We start from the raw sequence: 19,932 nt of genomic DNA, 5'->3' as shown, positions 1-19,932 counted from the left end.
TCCTGCCCAAGGCCACACCATGTGTGGGGACACAGTGGGATTTAACTCAGATCTGTCCTGAAGGCCTGACTTTGCCACCTGCCTCCAAAGCTTTCTGCTTTGTGGAGCCTTTTCTATCTCACCCTCCCCGCCCCCTGCCCCCAGTCTGTGACCTTTCTGTGCTTCCAACAGGAAATAAACCTTTGGGGAAGAGACGGGCAGACATGGAGCCAGGGCGACAGCCCCCAAGTAGGGGAGGGTGGTAAGGGGCAAGTGCTGACTCCAGGTGCACCTGTGCCCCCGGGCGATGGGGAAAGGGCTGTGGGAAGAGAGGTGTGGAGAGAGGCCATGGGGAGTGTCTGCAGAGTGGCAGAAACAGGGTGGCCACTTCTGCTTCTCCTGGCCAGCCTCGGCCTGGTGTGATCAGTCATAGTGGCCCTTGTCACTCTAACGTAACATGTTCCAGTTTGGATGATGAATATGGCCATCCTGATAATGGGAGGGGGCAAGAGGGTGTGCGAAGCGGGCTGAGTCCAGGATGGAGAAAGGGTTTGAGCTTTGAGCATGCAGTGCTGGGCACAAACCCAAATGGGAGGCTTGGCAAGGGTGGGACATAGAGGAGGGGCCGGCTGTCACCAGGAGCCCACCTGGGTCCCCGCAGAGCCATGAGACAGACCTCACCACGTCCCTGAAGGGGGCAGCCAGAGTGGAGGCCAAGGGCACAGGCTGGAACTGACAGCCTGGGTTAGTTCCTGATCTCCCTGGGCCTCAGTTTCCCTATCTGAAGTGTGGCACCTACCTCATTGGCTTGTTAGGAGATTAAATGAACATCTAGAAAGGGCTTGGAACAGGGCTTGGCACAGAGTAAGTAAGCACTCTTAAGTGTTAAAGTCAAAAGGGCTGGGCGCGATGGCTCACGCCTGTAATCCCAGCACTTTGGGAGGCCAAGGCAGCCAGATCACGAGGTCAGGAGATCAAGACCATCCTGGCTAACACGGTGAAACCCCGTCTCCACTAAAACTACAAAAAATAAGCCGGGCATGGTGGCAGGCACCTGTAGTCCCAGCTACTCCCGAGGCTGAGGCAGGAGAATGGTGTGAACCTGGGAGGCGGAGCTTGCAGTGAGCCAAGCTTGTGCCACTGCACTCCAGCCTGGGCAACAGAGCGAGACTCCGTTTCAATAAATAAAATAAAATAAATAAAGTCAAACGTAGTCGCTGCTCTAGTGGCACAGGGGAAGCCATAAGCTGTATAAGCAGAAGCTGGCCAGGCATCTGTGAGGCTCCCCAGACCTTCCTGGGGCCTGGATGGAATATGAGGGCCAGCAGGGACCAGTGGGGAGGGGTCACTATGGACTGGGCTGGAAGGCAAGGGGAGTTTGCGGAGGGAAGGTGGCTTCCTCTGCAGGGGCCTGTTCACCACGCTGATGATTCAGAGGGAGGCAAAGAAAGAGGGGGTGTGATGTATGGGAGGAGGATAAATGCGTAGAGGGAATAGATTGCGTCTTGCCAGATTTGTGCACCTGGATCCAAGTGCAGGAGGTCAGATGTCAAAGTGCGAGGGAGATGTGGGACACTCCGTGGGGAGAAGGCAGGTGCTGGGATCAGCGGATGACCTGGCTGCCAGCACAGTGTCCAGAGCAAAAGCCCCTGGCCCTGGACACCCAAGTTTATCCTCTAGGGGGAGAGGTGCCCTCTGGGAAGGTGAGGGGACATGGCCACCTAGTGGAAGGCAGCAGGGCCCATGTTGTTACTGAGCACCTGGTCCCCCCGCCCCGGCCCCCCCCAGGACCCCAGGGACAGAGTCGTGTGCTCAGCCTACAGTGAACAAAGAAAGCAGCCGGGCTGGGATTCAAACTGACCCTGACCCTGGGACTTTGAGCCCTCTAAGACCCCTCGGGCCCCCCACCTGCAAGCAGCCCCCAACCTTGAGCCCTAGTTGCTGCCAACCCCTCATCCCCTCCACTGGAAAAGGCAGACGCCAGTGAGGGGGGCTTCAGCAAACAGCTCTGAGCAGTGGGGCTGGGCAGGAGCCAGGCACTGTGCCCACCCAGCCCAGTGCCCCTGAGCCCTGTGCCCACCCAGCCCCTTGTGTCTACACTTGGGAACGATGGGTCTCTTCATCAATCTCTGACGCTTCCTCCCAACACTGCCCACCTAGAAGCCAGCTTCAGGGGCCTGGAGAGAGACCTCCCAGACTCCCTCCTGCCACCCCGACCCCCAACTCAGGTGGCAGCCGGAGCCTGGGCAGAGGCGCAGGAACAGAACCTTCTGTCGTTCAGCTGAGCTTTATCAACAGTTTCCTGTTGCTTCATAGCGGCTTCACTGGCAATGGGGCACGGCCTGGTGGAACTTGGGGCACAGATGAGGGAGGCAGTTCCCAGACACCCAGGGGATCAACTAGAGCCCAGACGTGGACCCCGGGAGTGACCACCCCAGACCAGCCTCCCAGTGTACCAGGCCCTCTGAGACAAGAAGCTGTGTTCCCAAGTCACTGGGCCACCCCACCCAGGTGCACCCTGAGTTACACAGACTCGGCAGCCAGCCTCGGCCTGGCCTCTGTTTCTGGTTCTGTGGGCTCGCCCCGGGCGCTCAGCACCTCCAGGGCCTCCAGGTTGCCAGGTTCCTCTGCGACGACAGGCAGGGGCTCAGAGTCCCCTTCGGCCTCAGCATCCTCAGTGTCACTGGCCCCGCCCTCAGCGCCTGGGCCTGCTGGGGCAGCTTTAGCACAACGCAGGCAGCAGTTGGTGGCAACAGCCATGAAGACCCCGGCCAGGGCCACCTCGGAGCCTGCCAGGTAGAAGATGATCTCGTAGTTCTTCAATGCATCCACCAGGCGGCCTGGGGACGGGGAGAAGGTGGAAGAGGTAAGGCCCTGCGGGGTCCCCCCCTCACTTCCCTGCACTCTCAGGTCAAGGGTGGTGCCATTGACTTGGTGAGGCTCATAGGTGACACACATATGCCCACTCTTTATTCCTGTTTTACAAATGTAAAACCCTATGTGAGTTCTGACATTTGAAACCTTAAAAATGTCACTTGCTGTCCCTGGACCTCAATTGACTGAGTGATATGGGGCTTTTGGTGAGGCGTCCCCGCTTCCCACTGATTCAAGCCCCACAAGTGTCCTGTGACTTGCTTGGCAGTGGGGCATCTGGGGTGGGAGTGGGGAGGGGCCATGGGCTTAGCTCTGCCCTCCTGGGGGCCTCCACCTCTTGCTGTTGCCATATGTAAATGCCCCGGTCCTCAGGGGCTTGACTTAGTCCTCCCACCCTTGTGTCCCAGGAGGCCCATGAGCACTGCAGACCCAGCCATCATCAGCACAGGCGGGGCTTGCGGGCCAGTGACTTGTTTCCTTCTCTATTTCTCAAGGCTTCTATCACTTGTACATATTACTTTCAAACTTAGGAAAGTCTCTCTCTCTCTCTTTTTTTTTTTTTTTTGAGACACAGTTTCACTCTTGTTGCCCAGGCTAGAGTGCGATGGTACGATTTCGGCTCACTGCAACTTCCTCCTCCCAGGTTCAAGCAATTCTCCTGCCTCAGCCTCCCTAGTAGCTGGGATTACAGGCATGTGCCACCATGCCCGGCCAATTTTGTATTTTTAGTAAAGACAGGGTTTCTCCATGTTGGTCAGGCTAATCTCGAACTCCCAACCTCAGGTGATCCGCCTGCCTCGGCCTCCCAAAGTGCTGGGATTACAGGCGTGAGCAACCGCGCCTGGCTGTCTCTCTTTTATTATGGATTTTTAGAGATGGGGTCTTGCTCTGTTGCCCAGGCTGGTCTTGAACTCCTGAGCTCAAGGGATCCTCCCAACTTGGCCTCTCAAAGTGCTGGGATTACAGGTGTGAACCATTGCACCTGGCCTCAGGAATTTTCTTATTCTTTTGAGACAGGGTCTTGCACCATTCCCCAGGCTGGAATGTAGTGGTGCCATTTTGGCTCACTGCAACCTCCACCTCCTGGGCTCAAGCCATTCTCCCACTTCAGCCTCCTGAGTAGCTGGAACCAGAGGTGCATGCCAACACACCCCAGCTAATTTTTTTTTTTTTTTTTTTGGTAGAGACAGGGTTTTGCCATGTCTGGCCTTGGCCTCCCAAAGTGTTGGGATTACAGGCATGGGCCACTACACCCGACCAGGAAAATCTCTTAATTGCAAATATTTCCCCCTAAAGTGTGGTTTGTCTGTGCGTTCCACCCTCTCTCTAGGTCATTCTCCTCACCCCACACACCTCCTCTGCCCCTCAGATCCACCCAGATTCACACAAGAAATGGAAGACAGTTCCTTGAGCCCTGGACAGGCTGATTCTGTGGGCTGCCCACACACTGGCTTAGGGGCTTTGCCCGTCTCACTGGGTCAGGTGGGATGACAGAGCTCAGTGAGGGCACTCGGTTAGCCCAGCCCTGAAGGAAGGACGGGCAGCTCACCCCATCTCAGTGCAGCCTGTGCCCCCTGCAAGGTGTCCTCCCCCATTACTGCACCATCCCACAGCCCTCTGGCCTCTGGGACTCAAAGGCAGTCTCCCTGCTGTTTCAAGGTAACTTGACAGCCCGGGAAGACCCTCATGTTCCCCACTCCCACCTTTCCAGTTTTGGTTCCTGCCTTGCTTGCATAAGGATGCTGTTCCCCCTAACAAACCCTGCCCATCCATGCTGTGCCTTCACCTGGGGGATCTTCCAGGAAGCCTTTCCTGACCACCCTCATGACGATGACTTCCTAAGGGTGACGGTGACAAGTGCCAGCAGGCCATCTGCACAGTCAAAGACACCAGTGCTTCTCCTTCTCCCCATCTGCCCGCTGAGCACCCCCACTCTGTTTCTGGTCCCAACACCAGTTTCCCAAAGATACTGTCCCCATTCCAGTCACCATTCTAGATGCACCATTCTAAAGGCGTGGGCATTTAGCATTAGGTACACTGAAGCTCTCATTCTGGGGCTGCAACTTGCGCTAAGCCTCTGTGCCTCAGTTTCCTCATCTGCAAAATGAGAATAAGCACTTGCGCTTCAGATGGCCTTGTGCCAACTACTTGGGATGGCAGACCTGGCCAGCTATCAGTGTTGTTTTATTTCCCGCACCTTCCTCGGCTTTTCTGTCCTCACCCAGAGCCGGTGGTCTGGCTTGGAGGAGGGACTAACTGGCCATGAAGGGGAGTCCACCCAGCCTGCTGCCCATTCCCCTCATCCCTGGAAGTTCCATCTGAGACGGGGGGGGGGGGGGGGGGGGGGGGGGGGGGGGAGAGAGCTTCCCTCGGTCTAAGGGGCACTAGGCTCGCCACCCCCTCTTCCCTCGGGGCGCACCGGCAGAGGGCGGTCCGATGAGCACGGCCACGGCCTCCAAGAGCAACACCAGGCCCAGCGCACTGGGGAAGCGGGGCGCGCCCACAGCCGCCATGAGCACCTCGAACTGCAGCGCGCCCACCATGCCGTAGGAGAGGCCGAAGGCGATGCAGAAAGCGACGAGGGCGCCGTAGGAGCGCGCGCGTGCGCTGCTCAGGTCCGTGAGCCCATTGGCCAGCAGGGCCAGGCTGAAGAGATACGGGACGTGCGGTCGCAGACGCGCCAGGCCCGCCAGGGCGCCGCACGTCGGCCGCGCCACGATGTCCACGAAGCCCACGATGGACAGCAGAAAGGCGGCGTCGGTGTCTGGCACGCCCGCGTCCTTGGCGTAGTTCACCAGCAGGATGGCGGGGACGAAGAGCCCGAGCGCCATCAGGAACTTGGTGACGGCGTACACGGCGAAGGCGCGGTCGGTGCACACTGCCAAGTCCAGCAGGCGCCGGCGGGGCCGGGTCCTGGGGGTTGCCTCGCTCAACTGCGGCCCCGCGCCGTCCGCCTCCGCCTCGCCCGGAGCGTCCCCCGCGCGGTCGCCGGCGCTGTCCCTCCGCGGTCGCGGGCCCGGCCCGGGCGGCGGCCTCATGACAGCCCCGCAGGCGCAGCAGTGCAGCAGGAGCCCGCCGAGCAGCAGGAAGCCGCCGCGCCAGCCGAAGCGCTCCAGCAGCTGCTGGCCGAGCGGCGACAGCGCGGACAGGAACACGGGGCTGCCCGCCGCCGCCAGCCCATTGGCCAGAGGCCGCCGCCGCTCGAAGTACAGCCCCAGCATGATGAGCGACGGCTGGAAGTTGAGGGCCAGGCCCAGGCCTGCGGGCGAGGCGGTGCTGTGCCGGGGTCCCCAGGGAGCCCCTCCCTGGCCCCCGCAGGAGGGAGGGGCCAGGCCCGGGAACCCAGCAGATCCAAGAACCCAGCCGAAGGACTTCGAAGACTGTCCCACATAGGGAAACCGAGGGCAGATCTTGCAGCAAGAACCCCCGACCCCCAAACCAGAGGGGAGGAGACCAGGGGGCCCTCACCTGTGAGCACCCCAGCGGTCAGGTAGAGCTCCAGGAGGCGCGTGGCAAAGGAAGCTAGGATCATGCCCGCGGAAGCCAGCAGCCCACCCGCCAGCATCACCGGGCGACAGCCAAAGCGGGTCACGAGGATGCTGGACACGGGGCCTGTGGGCAGGGCAGGGTCACCACCCGGGTCCCGGGATGGCTTGAGTCCTCTAAGGAATAAGGTCACCTCCGGCTCAGGGACCCAGAGAGGAGGGCATTGTCTGGCCAAGGTCACACAGCTTGGAGGGGACAGGCCAAAGAGACAGCAGCCTGCGAGGGCAAGGCCCAGAGCACCCTATCCCCACCCCTCCTGAGAACCCAAACCCCAAGCAGAGCGGGGACTTCCACACCCCTTTAACCTTCACAGCCTCCAAGTCCTGCCCTAGCACAGCCTGGGATTCCTCCGCAGCCCCGCCTCCCAGGATGGGAACTCCAGCAAGCCCCCCACCTAACAGGTCAGTGCTGCGGGAATGGGGAGTGCTTCTGTAGATCTCAGCTTTCCCGCCTCTACAATGAGCAGGTGTAGATCTCAGAAGGGTCCCTCTGAGCTCACAGGGCAGTCCCCTAGGCCGGCCCCGCCTCTGGCCGCTGTACCCCCTCCTGCCCTCTCTTCCCCTCTTTCTGGTGCCAGGGTTCCCACAGGCAGGAAGGGACTTCGGGGGCCGCCCCGACGGTCAGGGGGATGCTCAGGGGGTCGGGTGTCTCCTGGTTCCGGGTCCCAGGGGTCCTGAGGAGGCGGAGAGCCGGGTGGGGACACTGACCCGTGCCGTAGAGCATGGCCAGCATGATGGAGGACACCCAGGCCGTGTCGCTGTAGCCGGCGCCGAAGTCGCGCATGAGCGCCCGGAAGAAGACGCTCACGGCTTTGGGGAAGCCGTAGGCGAAGCCAGTGACCACGAAGCAGGCACCCAGCACCACCCAGCCCCAGCCGCCGTCTGGGGGGCCCTCGCCCCGCCGGGGGCCGCCAGCGCCCATGGCTGCCTCTGTTGGGAGGGGGCGGGGACAAGAGGTTGTGGCTGGGCCAGAAGCCTAGAGAAGGGGAATGGAGATGAAGCATGGGGAAACTGAGGCACAGGGCTACCCACGTGAGCGTGGCTCAGGTCTGGGAACCAAAAGGGAAAACGGAGGTAGGAATCTCACCCCAAGTCTCCTTCTCCTGCAAAGGGCGCTGAAGGATGAGGGTAGGACGAGGGGTCCCACCTGACTCTGCACCTCAGCAGGCTCCCTCTGGAGAACACTGCTGGCCCCTCAGGACCTCAGGTGGAAGGCATCGGGAAGTGGAGCAGGTGTGTGCCTGGAGGTGGGCGACCAGTACCAAAGTATGTGTGAGGGTCTCGGGACAACGGAACAAACAGCAGAGGGGCAGATGCCAGCTGCAAAGGGCCAGTGTGCGTGAAGATTTTCCTTTTTAGCCTTGCGCCATGTTCTTGATATTTCTTAGTGATCACAAATGACTATTGTCATTAGAACATGAAGGGGACAAAAGCCACTTTCAACAGATATCAGCCAGGGGAGCTGAGTTCCCATGCTTCCCAGCTCAGCCATGGATTCCCTCCCTGACTTGGGCCGGTCGCCTCCCCTCTCCGAACCTCAGTTTCCTCCGATGTGAGATGGGTGATTGATCACCCCCAGGCCAGCTGGGAATCTTGCGGGAGAGGAGTCAGGTCTCTGGCTTCTGCCAGACAGGTAGGAACCTTAGCAGCACTGGGAGAGTGGCCTTCTGCCCTCCAAACCTCAAACCCTCTGTATGCAAAGAATGGCTCCAAAGCCTGTCTCATTCCTGGGGCTCCCCCCAGGGCCCTCACAGCAGCTACAAGCGCTCCCCTAACAGATGAGGAGGGTGTACTCAGAGACAGGTGCACCAGGAGCCCGGAGCCCGGGGCTGGGGATAGCCTTCTCCCCTCCTGCCTGGAGTGTCCCTCCTGGCACTGGGCAGTGCCACCACCCCCAGGGTATCTGGGACTCTGCCCCTCTTCCACTAGGACCAGGTCGTGGCTTTTCCTGCCTGTTGTCCTCTTGTCACAGGGGCAGCCACTTGAAGGTGGAGACGGGAGAGTGATCCCAGGCAGCCCTCACATCACACTCACCTGAGCCTGCCTCGTGGGTTTGTGAGGTCCAGCCTCACGTCTCCTGAGGCCTGCAGGGAGGGGCTGCTGTCCCTGCAGCTGTCCGCGGCAGCTCCCGGTGACGCTTACCCGGATGGGGTCTGCCAGACACTCCAGCCTCCCACCAGCCTGGGCTGAGCTTCTGGCGGACTCCCGCCTGACGCTCCCTCCCCCAGGCCTGGAGCTTAGAGTGTGTGCCCCCACCACACCACACCCCTGCTAAGAGGCTTTTGTCCAGGAGGGGAGAAGAGACTGGGAGCCCCAGACCAGGCTGGGGCTCCACGGTGGGCTCCGTGTCCCGACAGTCCAGGAGGGAGGGAGAGAAATCCCTCTGCCTCCTGGAGCCTGGGGCGGCAGACACAGAGGCCCTGCCCAGCGGGTCCTAGTCTGCTGCTCGGAGCACAGCCCTGCCCTGAAGAGACCCCAACGGTTCTAATCACCTCAGTGCCTCATCTGCCCCCGCCCGACCCCCCGCCCCAGGCCACATTCCAGGAGGGGCTGGCGGCTTTCTCCAGGATGAAGCTAATCCATGCCTGTGCCTGGGGATGTGGGGGTGGGGAGGGTCCAGAACAAAGAGTGCTGTGTCCAGGCCGCCTGAGGGCAGCTTGCTGGTGGTCCCAGCCCTTGGCCACTGCCAACCCTCCCCTGACCTGAGCAGCCACTACTTCCTATGAAACCCACACATCAAAATGAGAGTGGGTGGAGATGGGGGCTGCAGTGCCAGGGCTTTGGGGTAGCCCTAAAGGGTTCTCCAAACGAGGGGCTGGGAGTGAGATAGCCTCCCGGGGAATGGCCAGGACCTCAGTACCCTCTGGACCCCATTCTCCAATGGGGGAGTCTCCATCCCTCACCCCCTGGCCTGTCCCCCAAATAAGACACCACCAATCCTGCTGCCACGTCACTTTGCGTCCACTTCCTTTATTTCTCATCATTTACAAAAGAGGTACAGAGAAGGCATGTGTGGGACACGGAGCAGGTACAAGGGGCTCCTCCCCACGGGGGCAGAAAAGGGGAAAAAGAGGTTGGGGGGCAAGAGGTAGGCCCCCCAGGGAGAGTCCTGGGGCCCCTGGAGGGGGAGAAATCATCCTGTCCCCCCATTCCGCCTGCTTTACTTCGAAGGTCTTGGACCCCAAGCCAGTGCTTTGGAGCTGCTCAGGCTGCCGGGGTGGTCTGGGGAAGGGCAGCCACCCCTGGTCTCAGCGCCCTGCTTCTGGTATCCGCTGCTGTTGCTGCTGTCACTGCCACTGCCAGCTCTGAACAGTCCCTGGGCAGGTGTGCTGGGGGGTATGACCTCGGACCCCGCCTCAGCGGATGAGGGGTGCTGAGCGGTCATTGGTGATGGTGGGACGAAGCTTGACGGTAGCAAAAGGATTTGTGCCCCTGTAGGAGGAGAGGACGGGGTGAGAAGGGCAGATGATCCCCACCTGGCCGTAGCTCAGGAAGGCAGCTGGGCAACTGAGCCAGGTCCCGCCTCCTGCCCCTATTTGGTCTCCATCCACTCCTTGCCCCACTTCATCTATTGTTTTGTTTTGTTTTGTTTTTAGAGATGGGGTCCCACGGTGTTGCCCAAGCTGGTGTTGAACTGTTGGAGTCAAGAGATCCTCCCCCCTAGTCTCCCTAGTAGCTGGGATTACAAGTGTGTGCTGCCACACCTGCCACCCACCTCACTGTTCGGGCCCCCCGTTTGAGGACTCACCTTGGGAAGAGCTCCTGTGGCGGGGACTGCCCTGAGGACATCAGTTTCTGCAGTGGGGGTGGGGAAGGGCTGGTTTGGTGGGGAGAGCGGCAAGCAATCCCTTGCCCCTCCCCTCCCTCTCCCCATGCCCATAGGGCAGAGGACTGGGCCAGAGAGCCCCTGCCATGCAAGGCTCCTGGGAAATGAGACCCTGAGGTTCTGAAGCCCAGAATTCTGTGGGTTGCAGAAGTGAGAAATCCCTGGGCCAGAGCACCACCTCCGAGGACTAACCACGCCCCCACAATAAGACTGGGGTGGCTCCATGGGTAGATGATCTCCCTGGCCTCCCCCAGCCCCGTCCTGCGGGCCAGCCCCAGGTCACATTCTGCTCCAGGACCCTGGTCTTCCCCTTCAGCCCGGACTCAGCCCCACACCACCCCTCCACACACTGAGGAACAGACTGAGGCCAGGTGGGCGGGTCCCCTACCAGACAGCCAGTGACAGAGCCTCGGGATCCCTGCTCTCCTGCCTCCCTGCCCACTGGAGGCCCCAGGAGAGGGCGGGCGAGGGCTCACCTTGACGTCAGTGGCAGTCCCTGTGCTGCCCATGCTGCCTCGGCAGTTGCTGGGCAAGGGCGGAGGTGCAGGGCTCGGGGCACGGCTCGGCACCCGGCTTGGGGTGCGGGAGCGGGACTGGCCATCCCAGTACTCTGAGGGTGCTGTGGAGTTGCCCGGCCGGTCCAGGAGGTCGTCGAGGCTATGGCTGCCCCGGAGTGGGTAGGACCTAAGTCCAGAGAAAGGAGGGGAAGGAAGGGGGTTGGGGCCTGTCCAATCCCTTGTCCTGCCAGTGGCTGGGGCACCTTAGGAAGGAGGCATCCGACAGCTTACTCCCTGCACCTGCGTGCAAGGAGACTGTTGACTGGAGGGAGGTCCTGAGGGGAGGCAGAGGGATGGATGCAGTGACCTTCAGGGCAGAGAGAGGGGCTCAGGGCCGGTGGTTCTCCAGGGGCTGAAGGGGACTGGGCCCACTCAAGACTGCACCTTGCCACCTGGGTGCAGTGGCTCATGCCTGTAATCCCAGCACTTTGGGAGGCCGAGGTGGGTGGATCACCTGAGGTCAGGAGTTCAAGACCAGCCTGGCCAACATGGAGAAACCCTGTCTCTACTAAAAATACAAAAGATAGCCAGGTGTGGTAGTGTGAGCCTGTAGTCCCTACTCCAGAGGTTCAGGCAGGAGAATCGCTTGAATGTGGGGAGGTGGAGGTTGCAGTGAGCCAAGATGGCGCCACTGCACTCCAGCCTGGGTGACAGGGTGAGACTCTGTCTCAAAACAAACAAGCCTGTACCTAGCAGATCCTCTCCGCTGGGCAGTGGCGCCCTCGCCGGAGTCCCCACCCCCGCCCCGCCCCTGATGACTCAGGTACCTGGAAGGCAGCTCGCTCCCGGGCTTCACAGGCATCATGGGGGTCATGGGGGTCATGGGATTCACAGGCCCCTCCTCCAGAGCCTTCACGTAGGCCTCGGGGAACCAGCCGCTCCTGTGGGGCAGAGGCAGAGGGTCCTTCAGGCCAGGCCCGGGGACAATGACCAAAAGAAGACATCCTCCCCTCAGGGTTGCCGGAAGCTACTATCCTCCCCTCAGGGTCTCTGGAAGCTACTTCACCTCAAACTGACAGACTAGAATCAATTCCGTATGTTTACTTCTGTTTTCACCTGCTAGTGCCTATGGATGTAAAACATGCCATGCTTTTCCCTAACAGGCTATGTGAGTCAAGGATGGATAATGACATTCCCAGAACATCCCAGGAGGGTCTGACAGCTTCGGTCTAGAAGGTTCTATCCTCAGGTCCCTGGGGCATCTGCGGCACACCATCCTCTGCTGTGGGTCTGTGAAGCAGGTACTCCAGCAGCGGGTGTCCCTGTCGTTGGTGTTCTCAGTCATCTCTCCACTGACCCCCTTCTGTTCCTGTCCTTGTGGTCACCTGCCCAGCTATGGACCTTCGAGCCTAACTATGAGCCCCTCCACGCATCACCCATCCCCCACTCACCTGTCTATACTCCATCCCCTGTGTAGCCACGAATCCATCCAGCACCCCCTCGCCACTCACACCTCTCCAATCACCCATCAGTGTCTGTCTCCCACATACGCGCATCCTCCCATGTCGCCAACCACCCAGTCAGTGACCCTCCCATTTTATCCCCATCCACTTGCACACACTCCACCTACCCACTGGCCCATCCGCTGGTCCACCCATCCACCTGTCCACCATCCACTAAGCACAGGTCCACTCATCCACCCGTGGGCTGGTGCGGGCAGCCACCACCCGCTCTGCCCGTGCATGCATTCCTGCAGCACACTCCCCTGCCCATGAAGCCCAGAGGGGGCACTGCCTGGCTCCAGCCAGCCCCATCTGCCCCGTTTTCCCCTGCAGGACAGTGGTGCCCATCCATTCCCTTTGCTAGCTGCCAGGCCTGCTGTCCTCCGGGCTTTCTGGCGCCCTCACTGTATGAAACTCCCCAACTCTTCCTCCACACCAGGTGTCAAAACAGCCCGGTTTAGGTGCTTTAAGGATTTCCACTGAGAGTGACTGCAAAGAGGTGAGCACATTTCAGGCCCTACTCCTAGCCCAGCCCCCTGCATCAGAGTTCCAGGGCTGACTCTGCAGAGGGGACACAGCCTCCTCCCAGAGGCAGGCACACAGTAGGTGCTCAAGCAATAGGATTTCTGCCACTTCTACACTTTTGGAAGAACCCGCCCATCCCCCATCCTCTGCCCCCTCTCAAGGGCCGTCATCCTGAACTTGGTAAGGCGACTCTTCCCACTCCCACTGAATGAATGAGGAAACTGAGGCAGAGTGTGGGGGGCGGGAGGAGAGCAGCATTGTCCGAGGCCTCCAGGGGAGGCCAGGGAAGCCTCAGTCCGGCAGGTCCCCGGGTCCCCGGCTCCCAGGGCCTTCTTCTCAACCAACCCCCGGCCCCTCCAAGGCTCCCACTCACGCGGACGAGCCCTCCAGCTTGCCGTAGAGCCAGCCATTCTGGGCCTCGGGCACCAGCACCTCCACCACGTCCCCGGCGGAGAAGCGCAGCAGCGTGTGGTTGGCGCCCTCTGAGTGAGAGACCAGGGCGCGGACCCTCCTGGCGCCCCCGCCGCCGCCCGGGCGCTCGCCGAAGGAGTTGGAGCGTGAGCTTTGGGTGCTGCCGCTGTAGAGCGAGGCTACGGGCAGGAGAGCGCGGCGGCACGTGGGCGGGAAGTTCTCCCTGGCGTCTGCCCTCGATCCCTCCTGCTGCAGCCCCACCCCCGCACCTCTCCTGGCCCTCCTGCCGCCCCGGGGCGGGGCCACTCACAGGCCGACGGCGTGCGGGGCAGGGAGCGGCGGTCTGGCTCCAGCTGGGACGCGGGCCTCGCACTGGGCTCTGGGCCGTAGGAGCCGGAGCCGTGCCGGCTGCGGGGGGAGCTGAACTCTCCCAGGGGCCTCGGGGGCTGCGGGGGAGACGGGCAGGGGAGGGTGGGGCGGGGAGGGCGGGGGCTGCGCCCTACTCCAGCCCCCACCCCCAGTCCCAGGCGTCGGCGTAGGGGTTCTGGGGGCGGCGGCCGGGCCACCACGGGGGCGCGGAGAACGCGGGGGGAGCCGAGAACGCGCCGGGGCGGAAGGGCAGGCCGGGGGGCGCAGCGTAGAGCGGGAGCCTGGGGGGCAGGAGGCTCCAGGCGGGGAGCCTGAGGCCCCAGGGCCCCGCGGGGGGCGGCGGGGGCGCGAACGGCGGCGGGGGCGCCCAGGGCCTCACCATGTCCAGGCGGGTGGGCGTCAGGCGGCCCGAGGGGTAGGGCGGCCCCAGCCCGGGGCCCAGCAGGCCGGGGGAGTGGGCGCGCGACGGGCTGCGGCTGGCCTCGGACTGCTCCTTCCACAGCAGCACGCGGTTCTGGAGCATCCCCCGGGCCTGGCCGGGTGGGGACACGGGAGTCAGCCAGGTCCGGACGGCTCCCTGAATCCTGGGGACCCAAAATGGCACCCTCGACCTGAGAGCTCAGGCCCTACCCGCTCAGGATGACCGGATTTCCTAGCTGGAAGGAGCCAGAAGCCAGCTCACCGTCCAACCCACACCCTCCACTTTTAAAGGTGCCTCCATTTTCCACGAAGAGCTTCCCCTTACCACCCGCCGCCCCGCCTCGCCTTCCCCCTCAGTGTCTGTGCTTTGAGCGGGGCTGTCCTCACCGCCCAGCCTCAGGGGTAGGGGTGGCACCCAGGCCTGGCCACTCAATCGCCCCATCCTCCTGCCTGCAGCGATAGGCTCAGGAATGACGCTTAGCTAGAAACTACGACCAAAGAACCCAGGTAAGTGCATGCCTGCATCAAAACACCTCATGTACTCCATAAATATATACACCTACTGTGTACCACAAAAATTAAAATAAACGGTGAGTGAGAAGAAACACTGCATACAGTTTCAAAACCAACAAAGAGGCCATGGGAAAATTTTTAAAAATATGTTTACGAAGTAGAAAAGCCATTCTAAGTATGATACCAAACCCATGAACTCGAAAAGACTGATAAATTTTACTAAATAAAAATAATGTTTTTGTATGGCAAAACCAACCGTAACACAGGCAAATGACAAATGGCAAACTGGCTGTCATATTTGCAACTCATCACCAAGAAAAAGCTGGTTTCAGTAACATATCAAGAGCTCCTACAAATTAATGAGAAAAGTGGATGAAAAGATACTGGCATGTCACAGCACAGAAAATCCAATGGCTTTGAAACATGAAAAGATGTCAAGCTCGCGTTTAAGACAAGTATGAGGTAAAGCCACACCGAGATACCATTTTTGCCTTTCAGATTAGCCAAGATCAGAAAGTTTGCTCATACACTGTTTTCAAGGGTTGCGGAAGCACAGAAACTCATACGTCACTGATGGAAGTGTAAATTGGTGCAACCAATGACTGTATTCTTGGGCTTACCAATTCCACTTCTAGGAATCTATCCTGGAAATACATTTGCACAGCTGCAGTAAACCAGAGAAGCTAAGGATGAGGTGGGAAGGCACGTTATTGACTAGACTTGGACTAAGCAAAGACTAATAATTGAAGATGAATAAAAAAGGCAATTTACCATGCCCAGGCACCTAGAGTTCTTTAAATCTTTTTGTAAGGGTGCTTTTTTTTGTTTTGTTTTGTTTTGTTTTGGAGAGTCTTGCTCTGTTGCCCAGGCTAGAGTGCAGTGGCGCGATCTCGACTCACTGCAACCTCTGCCTCCCGGGTTCAAGCCTTTCTCGTACCTCAGCCTCCTGAGTAGCTGGGATTACAGGCATCCACCACCATGCCTGGCTAATTTTTGTATTTTTAGTAGAGATGGGGTTTCACCATGTTGGGCAGGCTGGTCTCGAACTCCTGACCTTGTAATCCACCCGCCTCAGCCTCCCAAAGTGCTGGGATTACAGGCATGAGCCACCACGCCCGGCCCTAAGTGTGCCTTCTACTTATAAATAGAACAAGAAGTAATATAAATAGAACAAGAAGTAAATATATATGTTTAGCTGTCTTAGGAGTCAGATCTTGGATGTTCTGAAGTCCAGTGGAGTCAGACAGCATGTTACTTGCTCCCCTGTGTGATCTGGTTTGTATAGTGTTCTCTCCAAATCTCATTTTGAAATGTGACCCCTCAGTGTTGGAGGTGGGACCTAGTGGGAGGTGGTGGGTCATGGGGGCAGCTCCCTTACAAATGGCTTGGTGCTCTACCCCACGGTGATGAGTGGTATGAGTTCATGCAAGATCTCCTTGTAGTGGCCGGGCGCGGTGGCTCACACCTTAATCCCAGCACTTTGGGAGGCTGAGGTGGGTGGATCACCTGAGGTCAGGAGTTGAAGACCAGCCTGGCCAACATAGTGAAACCCCGTCTCTACTAAAATTACAAAACTTAGCTGGGCATGGTGGTGCATGCTTGTAATCCCAGCTACTCGGGGGGCTGAGGCACAAGAATCGCTTGAACCTAGGAGGTGGAGGGTGCAGTGAGCTGAGATCATGCCATTGTACTCCAGCCTGAGCGACAAGAGCAAAACTCCATCTTGAAATAAATAGAAAAAAGAAAGAGTGTGGCACCCCACCCCCACCCCCCACCAGCTCCCTCTTTGGCCACGTGATAGGAACTTCCCCTTTGCCTTCTGAGGCTTCACCAGGAGCTGATGCTGGTCATGCACTTCTTGTACAGCCTGCAGAACTAAGAGCTAAATAAACCTCTTTTAAAATAAATTACAGAGCCTCAGGTATTCCTTTATAGCAATGCACAGTGGACTGACACACCATGCATAGGGGAAAAATCTGCCTGTTCAACCCACAGCTCCCTCCTGAGGGACCCTCACCCACCAGGAGGCAGTCAAGGAAGGGGTCAGCTCTTCTCTTAATGCTGATGGTTAACTGTTTACAGGCAACAAGGAGTTTAACACAGGTGAAAAAGAGTTTCCTCCTAAAGAAGATGTATAAATAGCTAAGAAGCACAGGAAAACATGTTCAACATCATTAGCCATCTGAGAACCGGAAATCAATATTGCAATGAGATACCGCTTCACACCTGCTAAGATGGCTATTCTCAAAAAGACAGTAACAAATAGTAGCGGGGACGTGGAACAACTGGAACCCTCATAAACTGCTGGGGACATGGAAACACTCTGGAAAAGGGTCTGGAAGTTCCCCAAACAGTTAAACATAGAGTTACCATATGGCACCACAATTCCACTCTTATATATCCAAGAGAGATGAAAACATATGTCCATGTGAAGACTCATACACGGATGCTCAGAGCAGCATTGGTCATGACAGCCAAAAAGGGGAAACAACCAGGGGTCCATCAGCTGACATCTGAGTAAATACATCTGAGTAAATGAGTAAATACAATGTGGTCTATCCAAGCAATGGAATATTATCCAGCAATGAAAAGGAAGCCAGTCGCAAAAGAGCACATACTGTATGATTCCGTTTATATGAAATGCTCAGAATGGGCAAATGTATTGAGACAGAAAGTAGATTACTGGTGGCCTAGGGCTGGGGGAGTTGGAGGGTTGGGAATGACAGCTAAGGGGTACTGGTTTGTAGTTTTGTTTTGTTTTTTTTGAGACGGCGTTTTACTCTTGCTGTCCAGGCTGGAGTGCAGTGGTGCAATCTTGGCTCACTGCAACCTCTGCCTGCTGGGTTCAAGCAATTCTGCCTCAGCCTCCCATGTAGCTGGGATTACAGGCATGCACCACCATGCTCAGCTAACGTTTGTATTTTTAGTAGAGACGGGGTTTCACCGTGTTGGCCAGGGTGGTCTCGAACTCGTGACCTCAGGTGATTCTCCCACCTCCGCCTCCCAAAGTGCTGGGATTACAGGCATGAGCCACCGCATCCGGCCGGGGTACTGGGTTACTGTGGTGGAGGGTATTGAAAATATTTTAAGCTTGATTGTGCTGATTGATGCACAACTCTGTGAATATACTACAAATCAGAAAGTGTACACTGCAAATGGGTGAATTGTATGTGAATTTTATCTCAATAAAACTGTTTTTCTAAAAAGGAAGTTGTTTCTCCCTGGCAGACCTTTTGTGGGAGAATAGGGGACAAGAAGGCTGAGCCTGGGGCTGGGTGAGGTGATGACAGCGGGCAGATGGGAGTCTGAGCCAAGATCTGGGTCTCTGGATCCCGTCATGTACCCCTGGGCCCCTGGGTTCAGATCCAGAGACTCAGGGAGGGCCCGGGAGGGATAAGAACCCTGAGCCAGGGCCGGGTACGGTGGCTCACACCTGCAATCCCAGCACTCTGGGAGGCCAGGGCGGGCAGATCACCTGAGGTCAGGAGTTTGAGACCAGCCTGGGCAACATAGTGAAACCCCGTCTGTACTAAAAATACAAAAATTAGCTGGGTGTGGTGGCAGGCGCCTGTAATCCCAGCTACGCAGGAGGCTGAGCCAGAAGAATGACTTGAACCCAGGAGGTGGAGGTTACAGTGAGCCAAGATCATGCCACTGCACTCCAGCCTGGTGACAGAGGAAGACTCTGTCTCAAAAAAAAAAAAAAAAAAAAAGAAAAAGAAATAAATAATAATAAATAATAAACAAAATAGATGTGGTGAGGGAGAAGGTCGTAGATGTGAAGGCTCCAATGATAAGGATTTCCACAATGAGAAGGAAAGATGGCAGAATGGTAACAATGAAAGAAACAGAAAAGGAACTAATGCCTTAACCGGAAGAGAGACTTGAGCCTGCAGCCTGCAGGAGCGCTGACCTCGGCATTCACCACGGTGGCACCTGGGCAAGTTCCTGGTCCCAAGGTTACAAAGAAAATCTCCAGCACCCACAAAGGAAAAGCCAGTTACTTAAAAGGGAAGGGAGACAGATCACGACCAGACTTCAATTCTACAACACAGGGTGCTAGAACATAGTGGGGCTTGGACCATGAAAGAAAAGGTCTGCAGCTCTGGAGCCCTTCCGCCGGCCAGTATACCACTCACCAGGCATGGCAAAAGCTAGCCATTTGCAGATATGCAAGGCTCTTACAGTGTGTCTGCAGATAACACCCATGAAGTTTCTCTAACTACAGCAATCAATCAAAACAGAGACCTCGAGGCAGTGGGAGATGGAAAGGGGTTACAGCAGTGGGCAGTGGATCTGATCACACGTGTGGTGAAGCAGTAACAGATGGCGGTACACCCAGCAACGGTAACATGTGCAATCTAAATAAAGGTTCTTGAGGCCGGGCGTGGTGGCTCATGCCTGTAATCCCAGCATTTTGGGAGGCCAAGGTGGGAGGATCACTTGAGATCAGGAGTTCAAGACCAGCCTGGGCAACATGGTGAAACCTCATCTCTACTAAAAATACAAAAATTAGCCGGGGGTGGTGGCGGGCACCTGTCATCCCAGCTACTCGGGAGGCTGAGGCAGGAGAATCACTTGAACGTGGGAGGTGGAGGTTTCAGGGAGCTGAGATTGCACCACTGCATTCCAGCCTGGGCAACAGAGCAAGACTCCATCTCAAATACCCATACATACATACATACAATTAGTTTATCAGAATAATTTTGGCCATGCTGCAGAGATGACTAGTGAAGTCTGAAACTAAGTCCTAAACTATCTTGGCAAAACCAAGAGGTGGAGGATGGGAAGGATGAAGAGAGGAGTAAAAGCTTTCTAAAGACCCCATCTCAGAATAGTTGGAGGGCAGGAAAATACTTCTTAGGGTGTTATCTTTTTTTTTTTTTTTTTTTTGAGACAGAGTCTCGCTCTGTCACCCAGGCTGGAGTGCGGTGGCTCGATTTTGGCTCCCTGCAACCTCTGCCTCACAGGTTCAAGCGATGCTCCCGCCTCAGCCTCCTAAGTAGCTCAGATTACAAGTGTCTGCCACCATGCCCAGCTAATTTTTGTATTTTCAGTAGAAACGGGGTTTTGCCGTGTTGGCCAGGCTGGTCTTGAACTCCTGACCTCAAGCAATCCACGCACCTCAGGCTCCAAAATTGTTGGGATTACTGGTGTAAGCCACCGTACCCAGCCTAATTTTTGTGGAAAGCTTTAAATCAAGGTCTCATCTTATGAACTGGGGGAGCAATTGACTGAATAGTGTGTGTGTGTAGTAGGGTAAAGTTGACATTTTTGGAAAAGATAATAGGTGGATATATATGTGATTATGAAAGTCACAAAGTGAGGTCACCACAAGTAGAGAGAAAAAGAATAGTGCAATTTCTTTCCTTTTTTTTTTTTTTTTTTTTGAGACGGAGTCTCGCTCTGTTGCCCAGGCTGGAGTGCAGTGGCCGGATCTCAGCTCCTGCAAACTCCGCCTCCAGGGTTTA

At 57.5% G+C, this 19,932-nt stretch overlaps 2 protein-coding genes across 2 annotated transcripts in view; both read right to left on the bottom strand.

Annotated features, from left to right (window-relative positions):
- Positions 1-2,247: 2,247 nt before the first annotated feature.
- SLC16A8 (solute carrier family 16 member 8) lies at positions 2,248-7,320 on the bottom strand. Its single transcript, XM_009217267.4, has 4 exons — positions 7,107-7,320; positions 6,322-6,465; positions 5,273-6,112; positions 2,248-2,819 (listed from the first exon to the last, which is right to left on the bottom strand). The coding sequence occupies exons 1-4, from the start codon at positions 7,318-7,320 to the stop codon at positions 2,503-2,505; spliced, it is 1,515 nt and encodes a 504-aa protein (XP_009215531.1). The 3' UTR covers positions 2,248-2,502.
- Positions 7,321-9,341: 2,021 nt separating this feature from the next.
- The window catches only part of BAIAP2L2 (BAR/IMD domain containing adaptor protein 2 like 2), a 26,669-nt gene continuing 16,078 nt past the window's right edge, over positions 9,342-19,932 (bottom strand). The window contains exons 5-11 of the mRNA XM_031656011.1: positions 13,908-14,147; positions 13,470-13,605; positions 13,122-13,338; positions 11,549-11,662; positions 10,701-10,908; positions 10,147-10,193; positions 9,342-9,830 (exon numbers count right to left, since the gene is read on the bottom strand). Coding sequence (XP_031511871.1) covers positions 9,755-9,830; positions 10,147-10,193; positions 10,701-10,908; positions 11,549-11,662; positions 13,122-13,338; positions 13,470-13,605; positions 13,908-14,147 — 1,038 coding nt within the window. The 3' untranslated portion in view covers positions 9,342-9,754. The remainder of the gene's footprint in view (positions 9,831-10,146; positions 10,194-10,700; positions 10,909-11,548; positions 11,663-13,121; positions 13,339-13,469; positions 13,606-13,907; positions 14,148-19,932) is intronic.

Source organism: Papio anubis, chromosome 16 (genome assembly GCF_008728515.1).
Source record: "Papio anubis isolate 15944 chromosome 16, Panubis1.0, whole genome shotgun sequence".
Lineage (NCBI taxonomy): Eukaryota > Metazoa > Chordata > Mammalia > Primates > Cercopithecidae > Papio > Papio anubis.
This window is presented reverse-complemented; position numbering and strand designations above follow the sequence as displayed.